The 16,914-nt window shown below is 27.5% G+C and overlaps 1 protein-coding gene across 1 annotated transcript; it reads right to left on the bottom strand.

The window, feature by feature from the left end:
• Positions 1–4,802: 4,802 nt before the first annotated feature.
• On the bottom strand, positions 4,803–16,149 carry LOC132933906 (TBC1 domain family member 20). The gene is made up of 8 exons (XM_061000182.1): positions 16,049–16,149; positions 15,653–15,941; positions 11,298–11,423; positions 8,754–8,995; positions 7,793–7,986; positions 5,724–5,940; positions 5,548–5,657; positions 4,803–5,434 (listed from the first exon to the last, which is right to left on the bottom strand). The coding sequence occupies exons 2-8, from the start codon at positions 15,723–15,725 to the stop codon at positions 5,218–5,220; spliced, it is 1,179 nt and encodes a 392-aa protein (XP_060856165.1). The 5' UTR covers positions 15,726–15,941; positions 16,049–16,149; the 3' UTR covers positions 4,803–5,217.
• Positions 16,150–16,914: the final 765 nt, after the last annotated feature.

Genomic DNA, 16,914 nt, shown 5'->3' with positions numbered 1-16,914 from the left:
CTTTTTTTATGAAGTACCTATTTGAACACATATTCTGAATACTAATTTTCATAAGTATTCGAGTATAATTTATTGATTATTAAGATTCAGTGACGTCGGAGGATCATTAAATATTAAAAGATTTTGTTTTCAATAATTCTCGTGTGTTCTACATTTAAAATTTAAATTAATTTACATTGTATTAAAATTTTTATTTAGTTTTGCAACATGCCTAAAGTTACGAAACTTAAACTTAAAATATGGCAACATTACCAGTTTATTGAAAACATAAATTCTTATTTGTGTGTATTTTGTCAAACACCTTATAAAAAAATGCGACGTGTATGGCAAATCATTTTAAAAAAGTCTGAAAGAGTTATCTTAATGATACGTCTATTCGTTAAAATATTTAAATAACCAATTAAGATTGTGCGATTAGTGAAGAAACACAAGACATGGATCTAGAATGAAAAAGTTCTAAATCATTTTTATGAAATTGTCCAATAGAGCAATTTTAAGGTTTGAGTTCAAATATTTTACTCTTTGAACATTTTTTAAAAATTAAAGTTCTAATGTATGCAGAAACTTTTATAGTTTAATTTACAACATTATAATAATAATTTGTTGTATTGGTTGATATACAAATTAATAAAATACAAATTATAAAATGTTTAGTATGAAAAGGTTCTACAATATTAGAATATTTAGAGCCTTTTCGTGCTAAAATAAAAAAAAATTATTTAATTAGAACTTTTTCATTCTTATTTATTATTTGTATTATTGTTAGCTGATTCGTTTTCAGAATAATACTTTCTCATTGCTACCAATCTTCTATCACGAAACAATTTGATAATATTATGAAACATCAGAATCTGTATCTCGATTGTAAAATTCTATTGAATTTGGATAAGTTTAATAATTATTAATCTTTTATTCTTATTGGAGACAGTTTTTTGTAAGGATTCGTCCAACATTCCATATTATTGGTAAAAACAGAATCCAATAATATTGTTAAAAAGATTATTAGGTTAGGGTTGCCATTCGTCCCGATTTCGCCGGGACACTACCGATTTTTACTACAGAGTCCCGATATTTTTCATTTCCCGGCCGGGACTTGGATAAGTACCGGTTTCTTAAAATAAGTCCCGAATTGTTCACGTGTGAATAACAAACAATAAATAATTGTCGGAAATTTCCGAGATAGTCGAGGGACCGATAATTTTACCGATAAAGTTTCATAGCGACATAGCGTATATAATTTATAGGAATAACGATTAGTCGTATATTATAGTCATATATTAGTCTTCACTCTTCAGTCATACGTATTTAGTATTAAATTACTTTGCTGTGTTCTGTGTTGTAGTTACTAATTTTTATTTTTATGCTATTCTACGTATTATTATTTTAAACATCATGGCTCCAAAATGATTATGCAGCTTCACTGACAAACTCCAAAATGAATTTCCATTCATTAAAAAAGTAAAAACCGACAATAATTTTGATGTGCAATGTACTGTATGTTTGAGTACATTTTCAGTTAGCCATGGAGGGAAAACTGATATAACATATCATATGAAATCCAATAAACATAAAATAGCACAAAAGGCTGCATTGACATCTGGCAAAGTAAATAATTTTTTTACACCATTAAAAGCTAATGACGAATCATTGAAATTAGCGGTCAAAGAAATAACCTTAGCTTTTCATACTGTTATGCATAATCATAGCTTTAACTCAATGACTTGTACAGCAGATCTTATTCGTCTTTAATTTAATGAAAAAAAATTTACTTATGCTGAAACAAAAACCCGTGACCTAATAGTAAATATTTTAGCTCCTTTCGCAATAGAGAATACTATTGAAGGTTTAAAAAAAGCTAATTATATTTCTGTGCTTGTTGATGCCTCAAATCATAAGTCCGTAAAATTAGTTCCTGTAATTGTTAGATACTTTAATCCAGAGAATGGGATTAAAAATGATATTTTGGACTTTTCGAGCTTACCCGGAGAAACTGCCGAGTTAATTCACAATAAAATTGTAAGTGTTTTGAAAAAATTTGAACTCGAAGAAAAAATAATAAGCTTCTCTGGAGATAATGCTAACACAAACTTTGGCGGTGTTGCTAGAAAAGGTAAATGGCTAACGTTGGACTAAAAAAAGTATTATTAAAAATTCCAAAGAATGTGTTGTGAGGGGGGGGGGGGGGGTATTATAGTGTCCCGACTTGTATTTTTGTATAAATGGCAACCCTATATTAGGTCTCATTATGTACAAACAAAGTTCATAAAACTTCAAAAACAAAAAAATCTAATTAATATAACTTTGAACTTCCTGGAAAAACTCTTTGGGGTAGTATTTTATATTGTTTCAGAAGTTTAATGGCCAACAAATTTACCTTAAAAGTATTAGCGATTACAGAAGGTAGGTATGGAAAATTATTCTACTCCAAGTGCATTGGAGTACATTTTAAATGATGAATCATGATTCCAGTTAAAAATTGGTTTATTGATATCAATATTTGAAGTAACTGTCAAATGGCTAACTTCATTAGAAAGAGATTAGCTTAAAATAAATTTAGTTTAGGAAGCATTCTATGAAATACAACTTATTTGGCAAACATTTTTTAACTCAGATATAATTACTAGGTATTGTCTCAAAAAAAGAAAACAATATGTATAAAAACGAATTAATTTTGCAGCTAATATCCAGCTTTCAATACAGTTCATCATTCAAACAAAACAAACAAGACTTAGTTTAAGAGACATTTAATAACAAACAATATAAAAAGTATTCTGTTGTTATTTATGTTTTTATAATTAGGTACCTATATGAAAATATATAATAAAAAGCTGGTAAGTGGATTACGCTCTGCTGTACAATATGTTACAAGAGGGTCAATGTATAATGGATTGTATTAAACTTGAATTCAGTGATATAATATCATTGTATAAGAAAAACGATTCTAAGCAGAGACTGTTGGTCAGTCTGGATTTTATATATTGTTATTATTTATTATAGCCTGTAAGTTAAACAAATATTATGTTATTATTTTTTATTCGTTGCTATGGTGATAAGCAAAGCGTGAGAAATTAAAATCCCATTTTTAGCTGTTTTTTTTTGTATTTTGTAGGTAGTTTTTCTAGTAACATAACTATTAAGAAAATCGAAAAATGACCTATTAAAAGTACCATCTTGATCAAATTTGCTAAAAAATAAGGTACTATATGTTGAAATTGAAGCACTCCTACTGGTAGAACTTTTGTATACAGGATAAAAAAAATAAAAATAAAATAAACACCATTGTAAAACCACTAGCTTCCTCACTCCGCTCAGAATCTAATAATATGAGTCTTAAAATAATATATTTTTATAATAGTATTTCATATATGTAAACTAACTAAAAATGATATTAAGATTATTCAACAATCAAATTTATTTTTTATAATAATATTTCATATATGTAAAGTAACTAAAAATTATATTATGATTATTCAACAATCAAATCAATTAATTAGAAAAATATTTGGAATATTATATTAAAACTAAAATAAAAAGTAAAAACATTAAAAATAAAAATAAAAATGTTGTTCTAGACAGACGTAAAAACTTTTTCTTCATAAACATTGAGACTTTTTGAAATAATGAGTGATTTATGATAAAATAATCACCTGTACTATATAACAAAAAATTTTTAATTTATAACACCGTATGTTAATAACTTAACATACCAGTTATAATGTGCATAGATCATGATGATGTTATTGTAAAATAAAATTTAAATTTCCTTAGGCGTATAAATAGCTCAAAATCAACCAAGTTATTTTGAAAATTATATGGCAGATAAAAAATGCTAATATGAACATTCGTTGAATATTTAAAGTATCTACGGTTAATTCTGTTTTTGAATTACAACAAAATAAGAAAATCGCTCAATGAATATTTGCCAATAAAAAATTAATTTGAGTTTCCGGTGAACTTTTTGTTTTTAAGGTAGAAAAAACTTATGAGGAATCTTATATTACATTTTAAAATATATACTATAAATATAAATTGTTAATGAATTTATAACTCAAATAATTTGCAAATTTTCGCGGTAATATTGAACATTGTAAAAATTCTAACTTCAGACACTCATAAAAAAACTATTACATTATTTAAGCTCAACTTCCATTAACAACCTATTTGGAACGTTGTATCAAATGTTTATTGACCGAGCAAACATTTTTTAATAGACTAGAATTTAAATAAAACTAAGGAAAATAAAATTTTTGTTATGCTTATAAATAGCTGTCAAAATATTTTAAAAATTGTATGATGTATAGAAAAATAAGCTAATATAAACATTGAGTAGCAACTATATGTAGCTACAGATTTTTTTTTTGTGTTACACCAAAAACAAAAATAGGTTTTGTCAAAAACTGATTTTGCTTTAAAATACCAGTATTTTCTTAATTTTTTTTTGTTTTTCCCGATATTTTTGAAAACTACTTGGAATTCCCTTAAGTGACTTTCAAATATACAAACTAGATTCATTTTCCTACTAAAAAATTTAGTCAATTTCGCTCAGAATTTAAAAGTACAAACATGAGGACTTTTTAGTTTGTTTTTTTTTTACTAGGGTTAGGTTGTATTGGACAAGAGGCTACACAAGGTATGAATTTGAATGTTTGATGGCTTTCCAGATGTATAATATCTAATTGAAATATGACCACCCAATTGATCTGCTGTATAATTTATATTTATTTATGTACTTAACAAGTATATTTTTGATAAAATATTTTAAGAAGAAAGAAACTAATTCAAATTTAAAAAATAAATCAAAATACCAATAAATATATTTAATTGACATTTACAAAAACTAATTATGTTGTAGGTAAGATAAGTTTTTAACATTAATAAACAGTTATAATTTGATTCATAAAATATAAAAAAAATACCATCAACAATAGATTTGTGAAAACTAAAAATATTCATAATCACATGTATGTTACATCTAAAGAATAGTACAAAATAGTTGTATTTAAACAATAGAATTATTTGGCTAAATTAAACAAGGTTAACTAAATAGTTAAGGGTGTGTAAAAAATGTAATAAATTGATTGCTCCAATATCAAGAAGTAAAAACAAATTAATACATACCAATATAAATCAATATAATATTATAAGATATCAGTCTATTTGTCCCCTGTGTATAGCACAAATAATAATAATTGGAATATATGAAGCAATTTTTAATTTTTAATTGTTATTTGATTTAAAAACAGCCCAAAGCCCGGCAGCCAAACTAAATCCGAAAAACAACAGGCCAAATCTCATTCTAGGTCTAATCCATATGGGTACATATCGGAAAGCTCTGTTAAAAGCTGGCTGTTCTTGATGTTCCCGATCTCTGGCAAATTTCTTGTCTTTTTTCCGCTTTGCATTTTCGTCCCGTTGATCTTTTAATAACTTAGCTCTGAAATAATTATGATAACTTTAATATGCATATGACAATTTTTTTAAAATTATTTTGCAAAATATCTGAAATATTTTTTAAATTTATCAATACATATAAGATTATTTTCTTACTCTTGTTTTACTCTTTCGTCAACTTCATCTTTGACGTTTGAAAGATCATATTCTTTGTGCATTTTTGTAGCTTCATCCAATATTATTTCAAAATTTAGGCTTTCTGGAATCTGTTGTACAAATTGTGATGTATTATATATTATAGAAGTGTATGAGAAATATCATTTATTTAATACCTTTGATAACACCGTGTGAACACCAGCCATGTCGCACTCAGTATTTAAGACTTCATCACGTCTGGAATATATTAACTGCGCTATAACATACAAGATGATTTCTTTTGGTGATGCTAGAAAGTAATCGAATAATCTTACTACTTTCGAGTGTTGGTCTAAGCTATGGCTAAACCATGATATCAACCACGGCAGAGCAAATATTGTACCAATACCAGACCTAAAAGCATAATTATTTAATATGTTATTTAAAATTATCTGCAATATATAATATTATGTTACCCGCAAAAACGTAAATTATGGAAATAACATTAATGACTAGTCAATAGCAATATTTCCAATCAAATTAGACAGTATACGTTATCGACTAGAAAATAACGCTAATGTCCATTATTCTCAGGCAATGATGCATTTAGAAATATTTCCTAGGTAATGACGATAAGTGCGGGCTTTTTCAGACATAATTGATAAAAATTTTAAATTAATTGAAATCAAAAATCTATTGTAAACTGGTTGTTAGGTGAACTCTAATTGTAGGTAAGTACTTATTAAAAGTTTTTAACAGTGAAGTATGTAAAAGTTTAAACAATGTATTTGTAAATTTTAAGAAGAAACTTTTATAGATTTATCTGTAATTGGTACTAACAATAACATACTTTCTGGCTTTAATATGTTGACTGTAGTACATTAGGTACATTTTAAGTAAAATATAGCCATCTAGTATATCTATCATAATATGTCATCTATATATTAGGCATACAATATAAATCGCGATAACTTATTTGTTATAATAATTTAATAATAATTATATTAATTAAATCTAAATATTTATACACACGCATACCTCATTGCATAACATATACTATAACTAGTATCTACTTGTAGTACCTACCTTCAAAGTATCACAGTACATCCAATTGTGAAAATAAATGATTTAATTTATTTATTTTATTTATGTAAATAATAAGTATAATTTATCTTATATTATGTATTATTACATTTTTGAAGCATTTAAATAATTATCAACATTGTCTATCACTATTAGACATTAAGGTACTTTTCTAGTCATAGTTGTAAATTTAATGTATTAACAAAATATTTGAATTTTACAACCTTGCTAATGTTGTCAGTTAATGCCTAGGCATGGACAATATCGACTACTAATGTTAGGAATTTATAATATTGGCTAGGCATTTACGTTATAACCTCATTTACATAATTGACGGTAACATATATGCATATTTAAGAATAAAGTGACTGATTAGTCTTCTATCAATGCACAGCCAAAACAACTGGATGTTTCGGGCTGAAATTTGGCATACAGATAGCTATTATGACATAGGCGTCATAATAAGAAAGAACTTTGAAAAATTCCACTCCTAAAGAGGAAAATAAGAGGTTGTAGGAATACAACAGTGGTGCCATCTGTCCATTAATATAAAATTTAAATATACATAAATGGTGCCAGCTGTCCAGTAAGATAATATAAGATTTCAAAGTTTTAATGCATTTCCTTAATTTTTCACTAAATGGCAAGACGTATAAACTTTAAGTTTTGAATTGTGGTTCCTTTAATGCTCTAGATGTTCTTGGAAATTGCTTTCTTCACCCCGTAGCATACAAGAAAATTATAGAAATATTTGAATAAGAGTAATTAACTAGGTGATTAGTGATTGGATAATGTATAAAGATTTTTTACATTGGTGATATTTCTTATAGATTACCTATTGGCTATTCATAATTGTAAAGACTATAAGTAGGTATTTATGAGCACAGTCGGCATAAATTGCCAAACTGATGGTTCGATATTAACATAAGGTGACTGACTTGTTAGTCACTCAAACACGATTTTTAACTTTACTATAAATCACTGGATATGCACAAAACTCATTCAGTCCGCCGTAGGAATACAGCATAAACATTTAAAAAATAAATCTTTGCAACGGGAAACGCAAGGTGGGACAGCTATAGTAATCACTAATCGTATATTTAAGTACATAAAACAATGTTGCTAAGCTTTATGATTTATAAAGTTTATTAAAATGATTCATGATAACTGGATTAAATCTCACTTTTCAATAAATTCTTCCAATTCTGGATTGAGCTTTTTAATTAACGGAAAAACGTGTAACAGTAAATATGATGTTTCCTCCATGGTTGGCTTTAGAAATTCTTTTAGATGATTTGATGATAGATGCTTCATTATACTATATGCTTCACTTTGTCCTACTTCTATAAGAAAAGTAACAGCGACATCGTGATAACCCTGTAATAATAATAAAAACAAATGTGATATAATAATAAATATATTATACAAAACCAAACTTTGCAATCCATAATAAATAAAACAAAATTATTTTAGTACTTATTGAAAAATTAGAAGTTTGATCGCAACATAAATAATAGACATTCTAAAATTTTATATTATCTTTATTATTAACAAGGTTTTTACTATCAGACTATTCTATATTAAACAATAATATTGAAATATGAGTTGATAAAAATAAAAGAGAAATCTACTATCAGATTGTCTAGAACAGGGGACTCCAAACTAGTCTGCGGGATGATTCCTGCCCGCAAAGCTTATTGATTTTTTTGAAAATATATTTAATGTTGAATTATTCAAAATAATTCTTATAAAATATCTTTAATTTAATTTCCTTTCTATCCCTATCTAAACATGTTTGGCCCATGATGCCGAAGCGTATCACAGATTTGGCCCACCATAAAAAAAGGTGAAGACTCCTGGTAGAGCAAATCAAATGTACTATAAATACAATAAATTATTACATTATAAAGTAAAAACTATATTTTTAAATTAAAGTATAATATTTCGATAACATTTTATATGACAGGCCACAATAGTTAGAAAATCTGTATATACCACCAAAAAATAATAAAATTGAAAATTGGCACAATAAAGTATGCAAACTTAAATTTTAAAGTATTTAAAAATATATTTAAACATTCAATAGGTACTAATTAATCAATACTATAAAGTCTGCCTCCTGATTATTAGGCTAAATTAATTACTTGGTAGTATTTTAGGTCTGGATTTTCTTTAATTACACTCAGTATAATTGTTATCAATTCTTTTTGCAATACACCAATTTTCTCATATGATATACCAGGCGGAAATCTTTTTAAGCACCTCCTCACATCCATATCAACTTGATGGTATTCAGGATGGTCTTTAATAATTTCCAATGGATATAATTGTTCATCAGTGCTTGGCAAATTCAATATCAGCTTCCATGCTTCCCTACGTACTAAACCTGTTTTTTTTTAAACCAACAATTTTATTTTAACTCACACAATTATCTATATAATTTAGACCTATAATAATGTTTATTAATATATAAATACTAGTACATGTTGTAGAATAGTGTACAAGTTGGTTAAACCATAATATTTAGAGACCTGGATTTTTCACAAATATTTTTCTTTTTGAGAAATAGTGCAATTTGTAGACCTTGAATTATTAGTTATTAATATTATTTTTGCCTTGAGATATAAGATTTTTATCAATTTAATATAAACTTAAAATTGAGTAAATGTCACAATCTTTTATATCAGTGATACTCACAATCAAAGATAGTATGGTTGCCAACAAATCTAGAAAAGTGTCTACCGTAATGAATCTCCATAAACAATATTTAACAGCTAGAGATTTCCGCACTAGTGCTTATTTGTTGTAGTAACTATAAATGCAGTTACCTTTCAAATGTAAATTGTAGTTGCGTGATAGTCACTATGATATATAAGCGCTAGTGTTAAATCTCCAGCTGTTTAATTTAACTTTAATACTGATTATTGAGAAAAATTTTGGTAAGGCTCTACATAAAATGGGTACGCTATGCCACCACTTTGCGTCTCTTTTATCTATGATAAAATGATAAATAAAGGGGGAAAAATTCATATTCACATAAATTTATTAGTCGAAAATGGCGGTGTAGCATACCTAGTATCTATAGTGCACTAATTTCAGTAGACATTTTTCAAGTTTGGGAATCTTGATGGCAACAATACTATCTATAGTCGTGGTGATACACAATCTAAATTTATTTTTAAATCTAAGGTTTGAAAATGTAATACATACAAGATCCCTCATAAGTTTGTCTACCTTTATCAAAAAAAAATGTCTACAAGAAAATCTACAGTTAAATGTTTATGAGCGTTTCAAGTACATATTTTTACAACATTGCATATTCACTCGATTTCTCATGTAGCGAATTTCTCATTTTGTTGTAATTCAAAAACGAATAACTGTAAACATATACATGTGATTGAATGTTTATATTTTTCATTTCTATTTTCTATACACCAAACATTTTTAAAAAATTTTGACTCATTTTGAGTTGTCTACGGACAATTTCAAATTTCAATTTTTATAGTTTTTTGTCTATAAATATCGATAAAATTCAATTCGTTGGGTTAAAAAGTGTAAAAATGGTTAATACAAGGCTCTTGATCTACAGTAGTAGTTGAAAATTATTAAAAATACATAGGCACTTTTTTTTTTTTTTTAATGTACTTTTAAGGTTTGAATTTTGACAAAATTTATCATATTTAAAAATTATTTGATTTAACTATGATTTAATTTATAAAATGTTTATTATTATTGTTAAATAATTATTTTGTAGTTAAAAATGTATAAAATGTTAAACTTTTATAGCTAAGGATTGGAAATTTAAAACAAGGTTCAGCGTAAATAGGTTATACTATATCAATTACTTTATTCACAATTATATCATCAGAATAATTTCATTGAATTTAAATTTAACATAATCGATTACAGTGACTCACTTGTAACCTACTGTACAACAGAGCAACACCCATTTGCCCACCTTTTCTTAGATTTTATTTTCTATAAATGTTAATAAAATTGTATTAGTTTATTATTTTAGGGAAGGTCCGTATGATGTAGTGTGCGGGCGGGCCACAGGTTTATAAGATAATTAGTGTTTCTACACCTATAAGGTAGAATATTTAGAATATTATAATAAATTGTGTTTATTTTACATTAAAAAAAAATGAAAATAAAAATAGGAAATTGGAGTTTAAAACTGGATGTAAATATTCCAATTTTTCTTTCAAGTAAATTGGTAAGGTGATTAACTCGTTAATTTCACGTATTGTATCTTGTATACATATCTGAAGACCATATTTTTGTGCAAGGAAGATGAAAACTTTGAAAAAGTAAAGTCATTTTTTTAAATATAGATTTATTATAAAAAAGTTATTATTTTTGTTTTATTAATTAAATAAAAGTCTGGCAAATACTTTTGTGGGTAATAAAAATGCTTTATCATTACACAAGTTTAGTATTTTTTCAACAAGGATCTTTCCCACAATAATTAATATATTATAATATCATAGATATTGTTTAGTACCTACATTTTCAGTTATCAATAATGCACAATAATGGTACTAGCACAGGTTAATTATCAAATCACTTTGAAAAAATAATATATTAACATAGATTTTTTTAAATATTTTGTTGAATTTACTTATTTTACCCCTTAAAAAGTTTTTGACTTTTTCTATGCATTAGCAATGTATAAAGTATTGACTTACTTATCACCAATCCTCCGTCACTAATAGCTAATTCTTTTAGACGATTTATATCTTGGTTTTTATCTTGTAATATTTTGTTTAGTTCATCTACTTTGCCCTTATAGTTCTCAGGCACTTCATTCATAACTGTAAATTACAATTGCAAACAATTATTTCAATGCTAAATTAATGACCAATTAAAATGCAAAATTAATTTTAAAATTATAGCAGCGGTTAAGACTTATTATTTTTACCATACTCATTAAAATAGTTGTCTACTTACATCTATAAATAAAAACAGATATCTTACATTCACAATAATCCATTTTCTGTTATTTTTAAAATTATAGTGAATTGACCGATTATATAATTTAAAGGTAAGGTTATTATCTAGGATATCTGGAGGCTTTTATAGATATTTTAATAACAAAGCAAGTTATTTATCAAGAATTTTAAAATGATCATAATTTGGTATAACAATTAAAATATTAATAAAAACAATCAAAATCCTTCAGTTAAATTTTATAATTGGTCAATTCGCTCATATTTTAAAGTTACAGAGTTAAATAGATTATTGTGAACATAAAATGCTCTATTGTGTAAGACTGTTGGATGGAAACAATACATTTTGGGTGTCCTCATAACGAGTAATTTTCTTTTTTGATCTCTCAACAAAAAACCTTTTTTAACAATTTATATTAGTTACACAAATGTTGTCAATTCTAGGTCTAAATGAAATGGGAAAGATATGAAAGATTGTATAACGCCAAGTTACTAAAGCGGCAGTATGACTTAAAAATAGTGTATTTTTAATTTTTGAGCGATATTATCAATAAATAAAGAAGTTGTTAGTGTTAAATCAAAACACCAAAAAAAAAGAACAACTGGTTGCTTTAAAAATAAGATGTTTTGGTCGTTAATAATAATAGTAAACTAAATTATCCTGATAAAAATAATGATAACAATATTTTATATTATGACAGAATGAAATAATATTAAATACCCGTAGAAAATTATATTATAGAATGTTGTATAAGCTTAATTACAAGTTTAAAAAAAGCACACTCTCTGAAGTAGATCTTTATTTGTCATGATGTGAACTGTCAATTAAAACATAAAACAATTAGAAAAGGAGCGGGGAAGCTAGTGGTTTTAAAATGGTGTTTATTATTATTTTTTTTTTTATATCCTGTATACAACATTTCTACCAGATGGAGTGCTTTTATTTCAACATACAGTACCTTATCTTTTAGAAAATTGGATCAAGATGGTACTTTAAAGAGGTCATTTTTAGATTTTCTCAATAGTTATTTAATGCCACAGGAAAAACTACTGACTAATTATGAAAAATCGCTTAAAATGGGATTTTAATTTTTTAACGATTTGTTTATCACCGTAGCAACGAATAAAAAATTATAATATTATAATATTAATTCTACGTTTTCTATAGTAAATAATAAAAATTAAAAAATCCAGACTGATAAACCGTTTGAGCTCAGAATCGTTTTTCCTATGCAATGATATTATATTGTTGAATTTAAGTTTAATACAATCCATTATACATTGACCCACTTGTAACCTACTGTACAGCAGAACGACATCCACTTACCAGCTTTTTTTGTATTCGTTATAGGTATTCTGAAACAACTTTATGTTAGACCGCAATTTACAGTCTGTCATCAAAATTTTGAGTTGACATTTAGAGGAACTAAAGAAAAGTAATTGGGTTTAAGATCTATTGTCACTTAAGAAGCAACTGGATCTACACAAGGCTTTATTGAATGAGCATGTTCAACAAGATGTCAAAATAACCGATGTAAGTTTTCAAAAAATAAAAAGTATTCAAAATTTAAAATTTCATCCTAACCTTACAGTGTTGTAATAAATAAATACTTTTTGTTAACTTAAACTTATTAAATATAATTTATATATTTATTTTATAATAGAATACTTTTAATCATATACATTTTGTTTTAACGACATTTAAAATAAATTTAAAAAAGTGTATTGTATTTTTTCTTTTAGTACCTACGTTCTACGTACATTTTTGTATTTTCTAGAATAATATAATAGTAATAATAAATAATAACTGTGTACTACCACACAAATTAATTTAAATTTTTTAAAATTTTTATGATTGCATTAAATTCTGTAATATTAAATTGGTACTTTGTAATAAATATTTTCTTGCACTAATAAAATTAATTGACTTTTGTTTAGTATTATTATGATGAAAGAAAATGGATTTTCCTTGCGATTTCCTTTATCTGCAGATTGCCAATTTGTTGTTTATCATTTTATGAAATGCCTAATTATTTATACATAATACTTAGGAAATGTGTGTTAAAAAATATATTATACACTTATTTAAAAATCACCAGTTATTATATAGAATTTCTAGGCATTTTATAATATACTAATATTGTATACGTTACAGAATACCGCTAACAGATATAAATAACCTGTCATCATAGGCATGTGTAGACCTGAATTTTGGGAGTGCCTACAATATTTTTGGGCCCTCCCTTAACAAGGCATGTACATATTAATCAGTGGTAAATAATTACTAGTACCAAGTTATATATTCCTTTTGATCTAGGTAATATCAATTTCTAAGATAATATTGCAAATTTACGACATTATTACGACAGCCCGCGGCCAAGGTATCGAACTCAAGTCGGCTGCGTCGCAGCCGATGCCTTAGTCCGTTCGGCCACTTCGTCCCCCCAGTAAAATAATTTAAAATTCTATTATATATGCATTTATTTTTATATTTTCACTAAAATTGTAACTATAAGATATCCTTGAAGATACTTCAGTCAAATAAATTTAACTTACACTTTTAAGAGGACGCCACACCCGCATGTGTTGTCTCCGTCTTACAAGAGTGTGACATAGCAAATTGATGCCCAGCAGATCACGTAGCTCCGTTAGTTTAAAAATTAGAGTGAATCGACCTATTATTTAACTTGATGTTCAGAACATTATCTGTGTTTGTATGTTGGTTTCTTACGATTATTCAGTTTTTAAATGAGTTATAAGCATTATTAATTATATTATAAATCCATAATTTGCTAAAAATTAAGCTATCGTAAAAACCAACATATGAACACAGATAATGTTCTTAACATCAAGTTTTCTGATAGGTAGGTAAAATCACTTTAGTTTTTAAACCAACGGAGCTAAATGTGATCTGCTGAGTGTAAATTTGCTATGTTACGCACTTGTAAGACGGAGACAACACATGTGGGTGTGATGTCCTCTTAACAAAAACAAAAACAACACATTATACAATGGCAGTATATATGTACACACTTTATAATATAGTATGTTAAAGGTTATTATGCAAATATCTCAAATATCTAATTAATATAGTATAATAAGAAAAAATAAAAAGTGTTGGTACCTATCATGTTATTCGGTTCTAGCCCTAAGCCTTCAATTATTAATTACTATTATTATACCTACGAGTAATATATACAATGACTAGTTGAATAACCTGGGTTTGTCTGTGTGTGGATATAAGTGTATTTACCTAGGTAGTAGGTTTGAGTGTAGCTCAGTTTTAGTCTACCACAGTTCAAGGCTCAAATCAGTGTCAGTGTAATAATACCTATAAGGACAACCGCAGATTGGGGATTAGATTTAGCACTTGGTATAAGTATACTTTTAAACTAGTTATGTACTCTTTAAACTTTTCTGATATATTTAAAAACAACATATGAGATTTTCCATCGAAGTCAATCGAGTTGTTATTGAGTATATAAGTTACAAACATATATTTGGTTTTAAGATGTTAGTTTCTTTAATTTGAGGCCATGTAAATGCAACAATTTGATACATGCTTTTACCTCGTCATAGTGACTGATGGCAACCATTTATAACAAAAATAAACCAATTTCTACTATTAGGTATTAGGTATTATAATTTACAACTAATGGCAACCATTTATAAACATACATTTAAATTTCTCCCATAAGTCCAAATCCTTGTTTGAAGATCTTTTTACTTTGCATCATAAAACGAAACTACCTACTAACCAAATTTCATACTCATAGCTTCAGCGGTTCTGGCTAGGCGACAGTGAATCAGAACAAGTTCTTTTTCATAAGTATATAGACAACTTTTTAATGAGATTTATAAAGCCTCCCTTGTTTTTCGAACACCTTGCTCACCTAGTTAACGTCACCCTGACTGCAAGGATGTAACATTCTAAATTGATTTGATGCAATTTATATGGAATAGAGTTAGGTACCTACTGGTAACAAATTGGAAAAGTACCCGCAGCCAGATATCAAGGAATAAAACGTAACGATAGTAGAACGGAGAAATCCGATTCCCTAGGGTATAGGGTCCAATCACATAAACATACTCACCCTCGTAAAAGTCCACCTTCGAGTAACTGGAATCAGAGGAATTGTCATCAGAATCTGCATGGTCCGTCATCATCGCGGATTTTGGAGTGAAGATTCAAACGCCAAATAAGTGTTTTTAGTCTCAGAACAATAATGTGGAGCGGTTTTCGCTGTGGCCTGTGATGGTTTTCACGCCTTGTTCGTCTGGGAAAACTCGAAATCGCTTTTACTCAATGTGACGACACTTGCAGCCAACAGACTAACTCGTTGTTATCCATTTGTCGGTTGATGCGCGGGTGACGGGTCACCACTAAATTTATTTAATATTATTGTTAATGTTATTACGTGGGTACCCAGGTATTTGTGTTGTTATGATATTTGATAATACTAGTTATTATATTATAGTGTTATTATTACGGTTATTCCTCATTACTCAGTATTATATTATTATTACTGCGATATTTACGAACTGTCGACAACTACAGATTACAATATTTTCGACTTGTGCTGTATCATCATTGACTAAAACACCGACTATAAGATAATAAATAATAATAATATAGTCCTCGAGACTGTTACGTCATGCTTATCAGTCCCGCGGTTCTACCGATCTGCCCGCTCACCACTCCCCACTTCACAGTCCGGCTAACCGCTTCACGCTTACCGTTCCCCGCTCCCACTCACCCTTGACTAATCGTACAGCACGTACACAACGCATAGAGTTACATTACATGTTGTGACAGAACACGGCGGCACGGCAGGGTACTTTGGTACTACCTATTCAACACTGATAACTACGTCATATTATTACATATTATTCAACATCGACAATACAGTATAATATTATAGTTTATCTACCTCGATGTTATTGAGTATAATAATATTAATATTTAATATTATCATTATAGTCTAGGATCGAGATCGTGATTTTATAATATTATCGGTAGAGTTTGAATGACACAGGAATTTGCTATTTATTTTTTCTCACAAATTTGAAATTGCAATCTAATTGGTTTTATGGTTGAATACATAATTTTATTATAATATATACAATAACTAGATAGCCGTCTCCTTCTTGTCATCAAAGTCGGCCACCATTTACAAAGCAGGCAATGTTTACAAAATTGAAAATAATATTATCATAGTATATATGTATAGATAAATATATATGTATATAAATAAATGTAAACATTGCCTGCTTTATAAATGGCGGCCGATTTCGACATTAGTCACAACTGTAGTATAAAGACGGCTATCTAGTTGTTGTATATATCTATGATATT

Source organism: Metopolophium dirhodum, chromosome 1 (genome assembly GCF_019925205.1).
Source record: "Metopolophium dirhodum isolate CAU chromosome 1, ASM1992520v1, whole genome shotgun sequence".
NCBI classification, from domain to species: domain Eukaryota; kingdom Metazoa; phylum Arthropoda; class Insecta; order Hemiptera; family Aphididae; genus Metopolophium; species Metopolophium dirhodum.
This window is presented reverse-complemented; position numbering and strand designations above follow the sequence as displayed.

Coding starts and splice junctions, on each gene's coding strand:
- LOC132933906 (XM_061000182.1), bottom strand. CDS start 15,725: ATGATGACGGACCATGCAGATTCTGATGACAATTCCTCTGATTCCAGT. Junction 11,424..15,652: donor GAAGGTGGACTTTTACGAGG/GTGAGTATGTTT, acceptor TGTAATTTACAG/TTATGAATGAAGTGCCTGAG. Junction 8,996..11,297: donor TGACGGAGGATTGGTGATAA/GTAAGTCAATAC, acceptor AAAAAAAAACAG/GTTTAGTACGTAGGGAAGCA.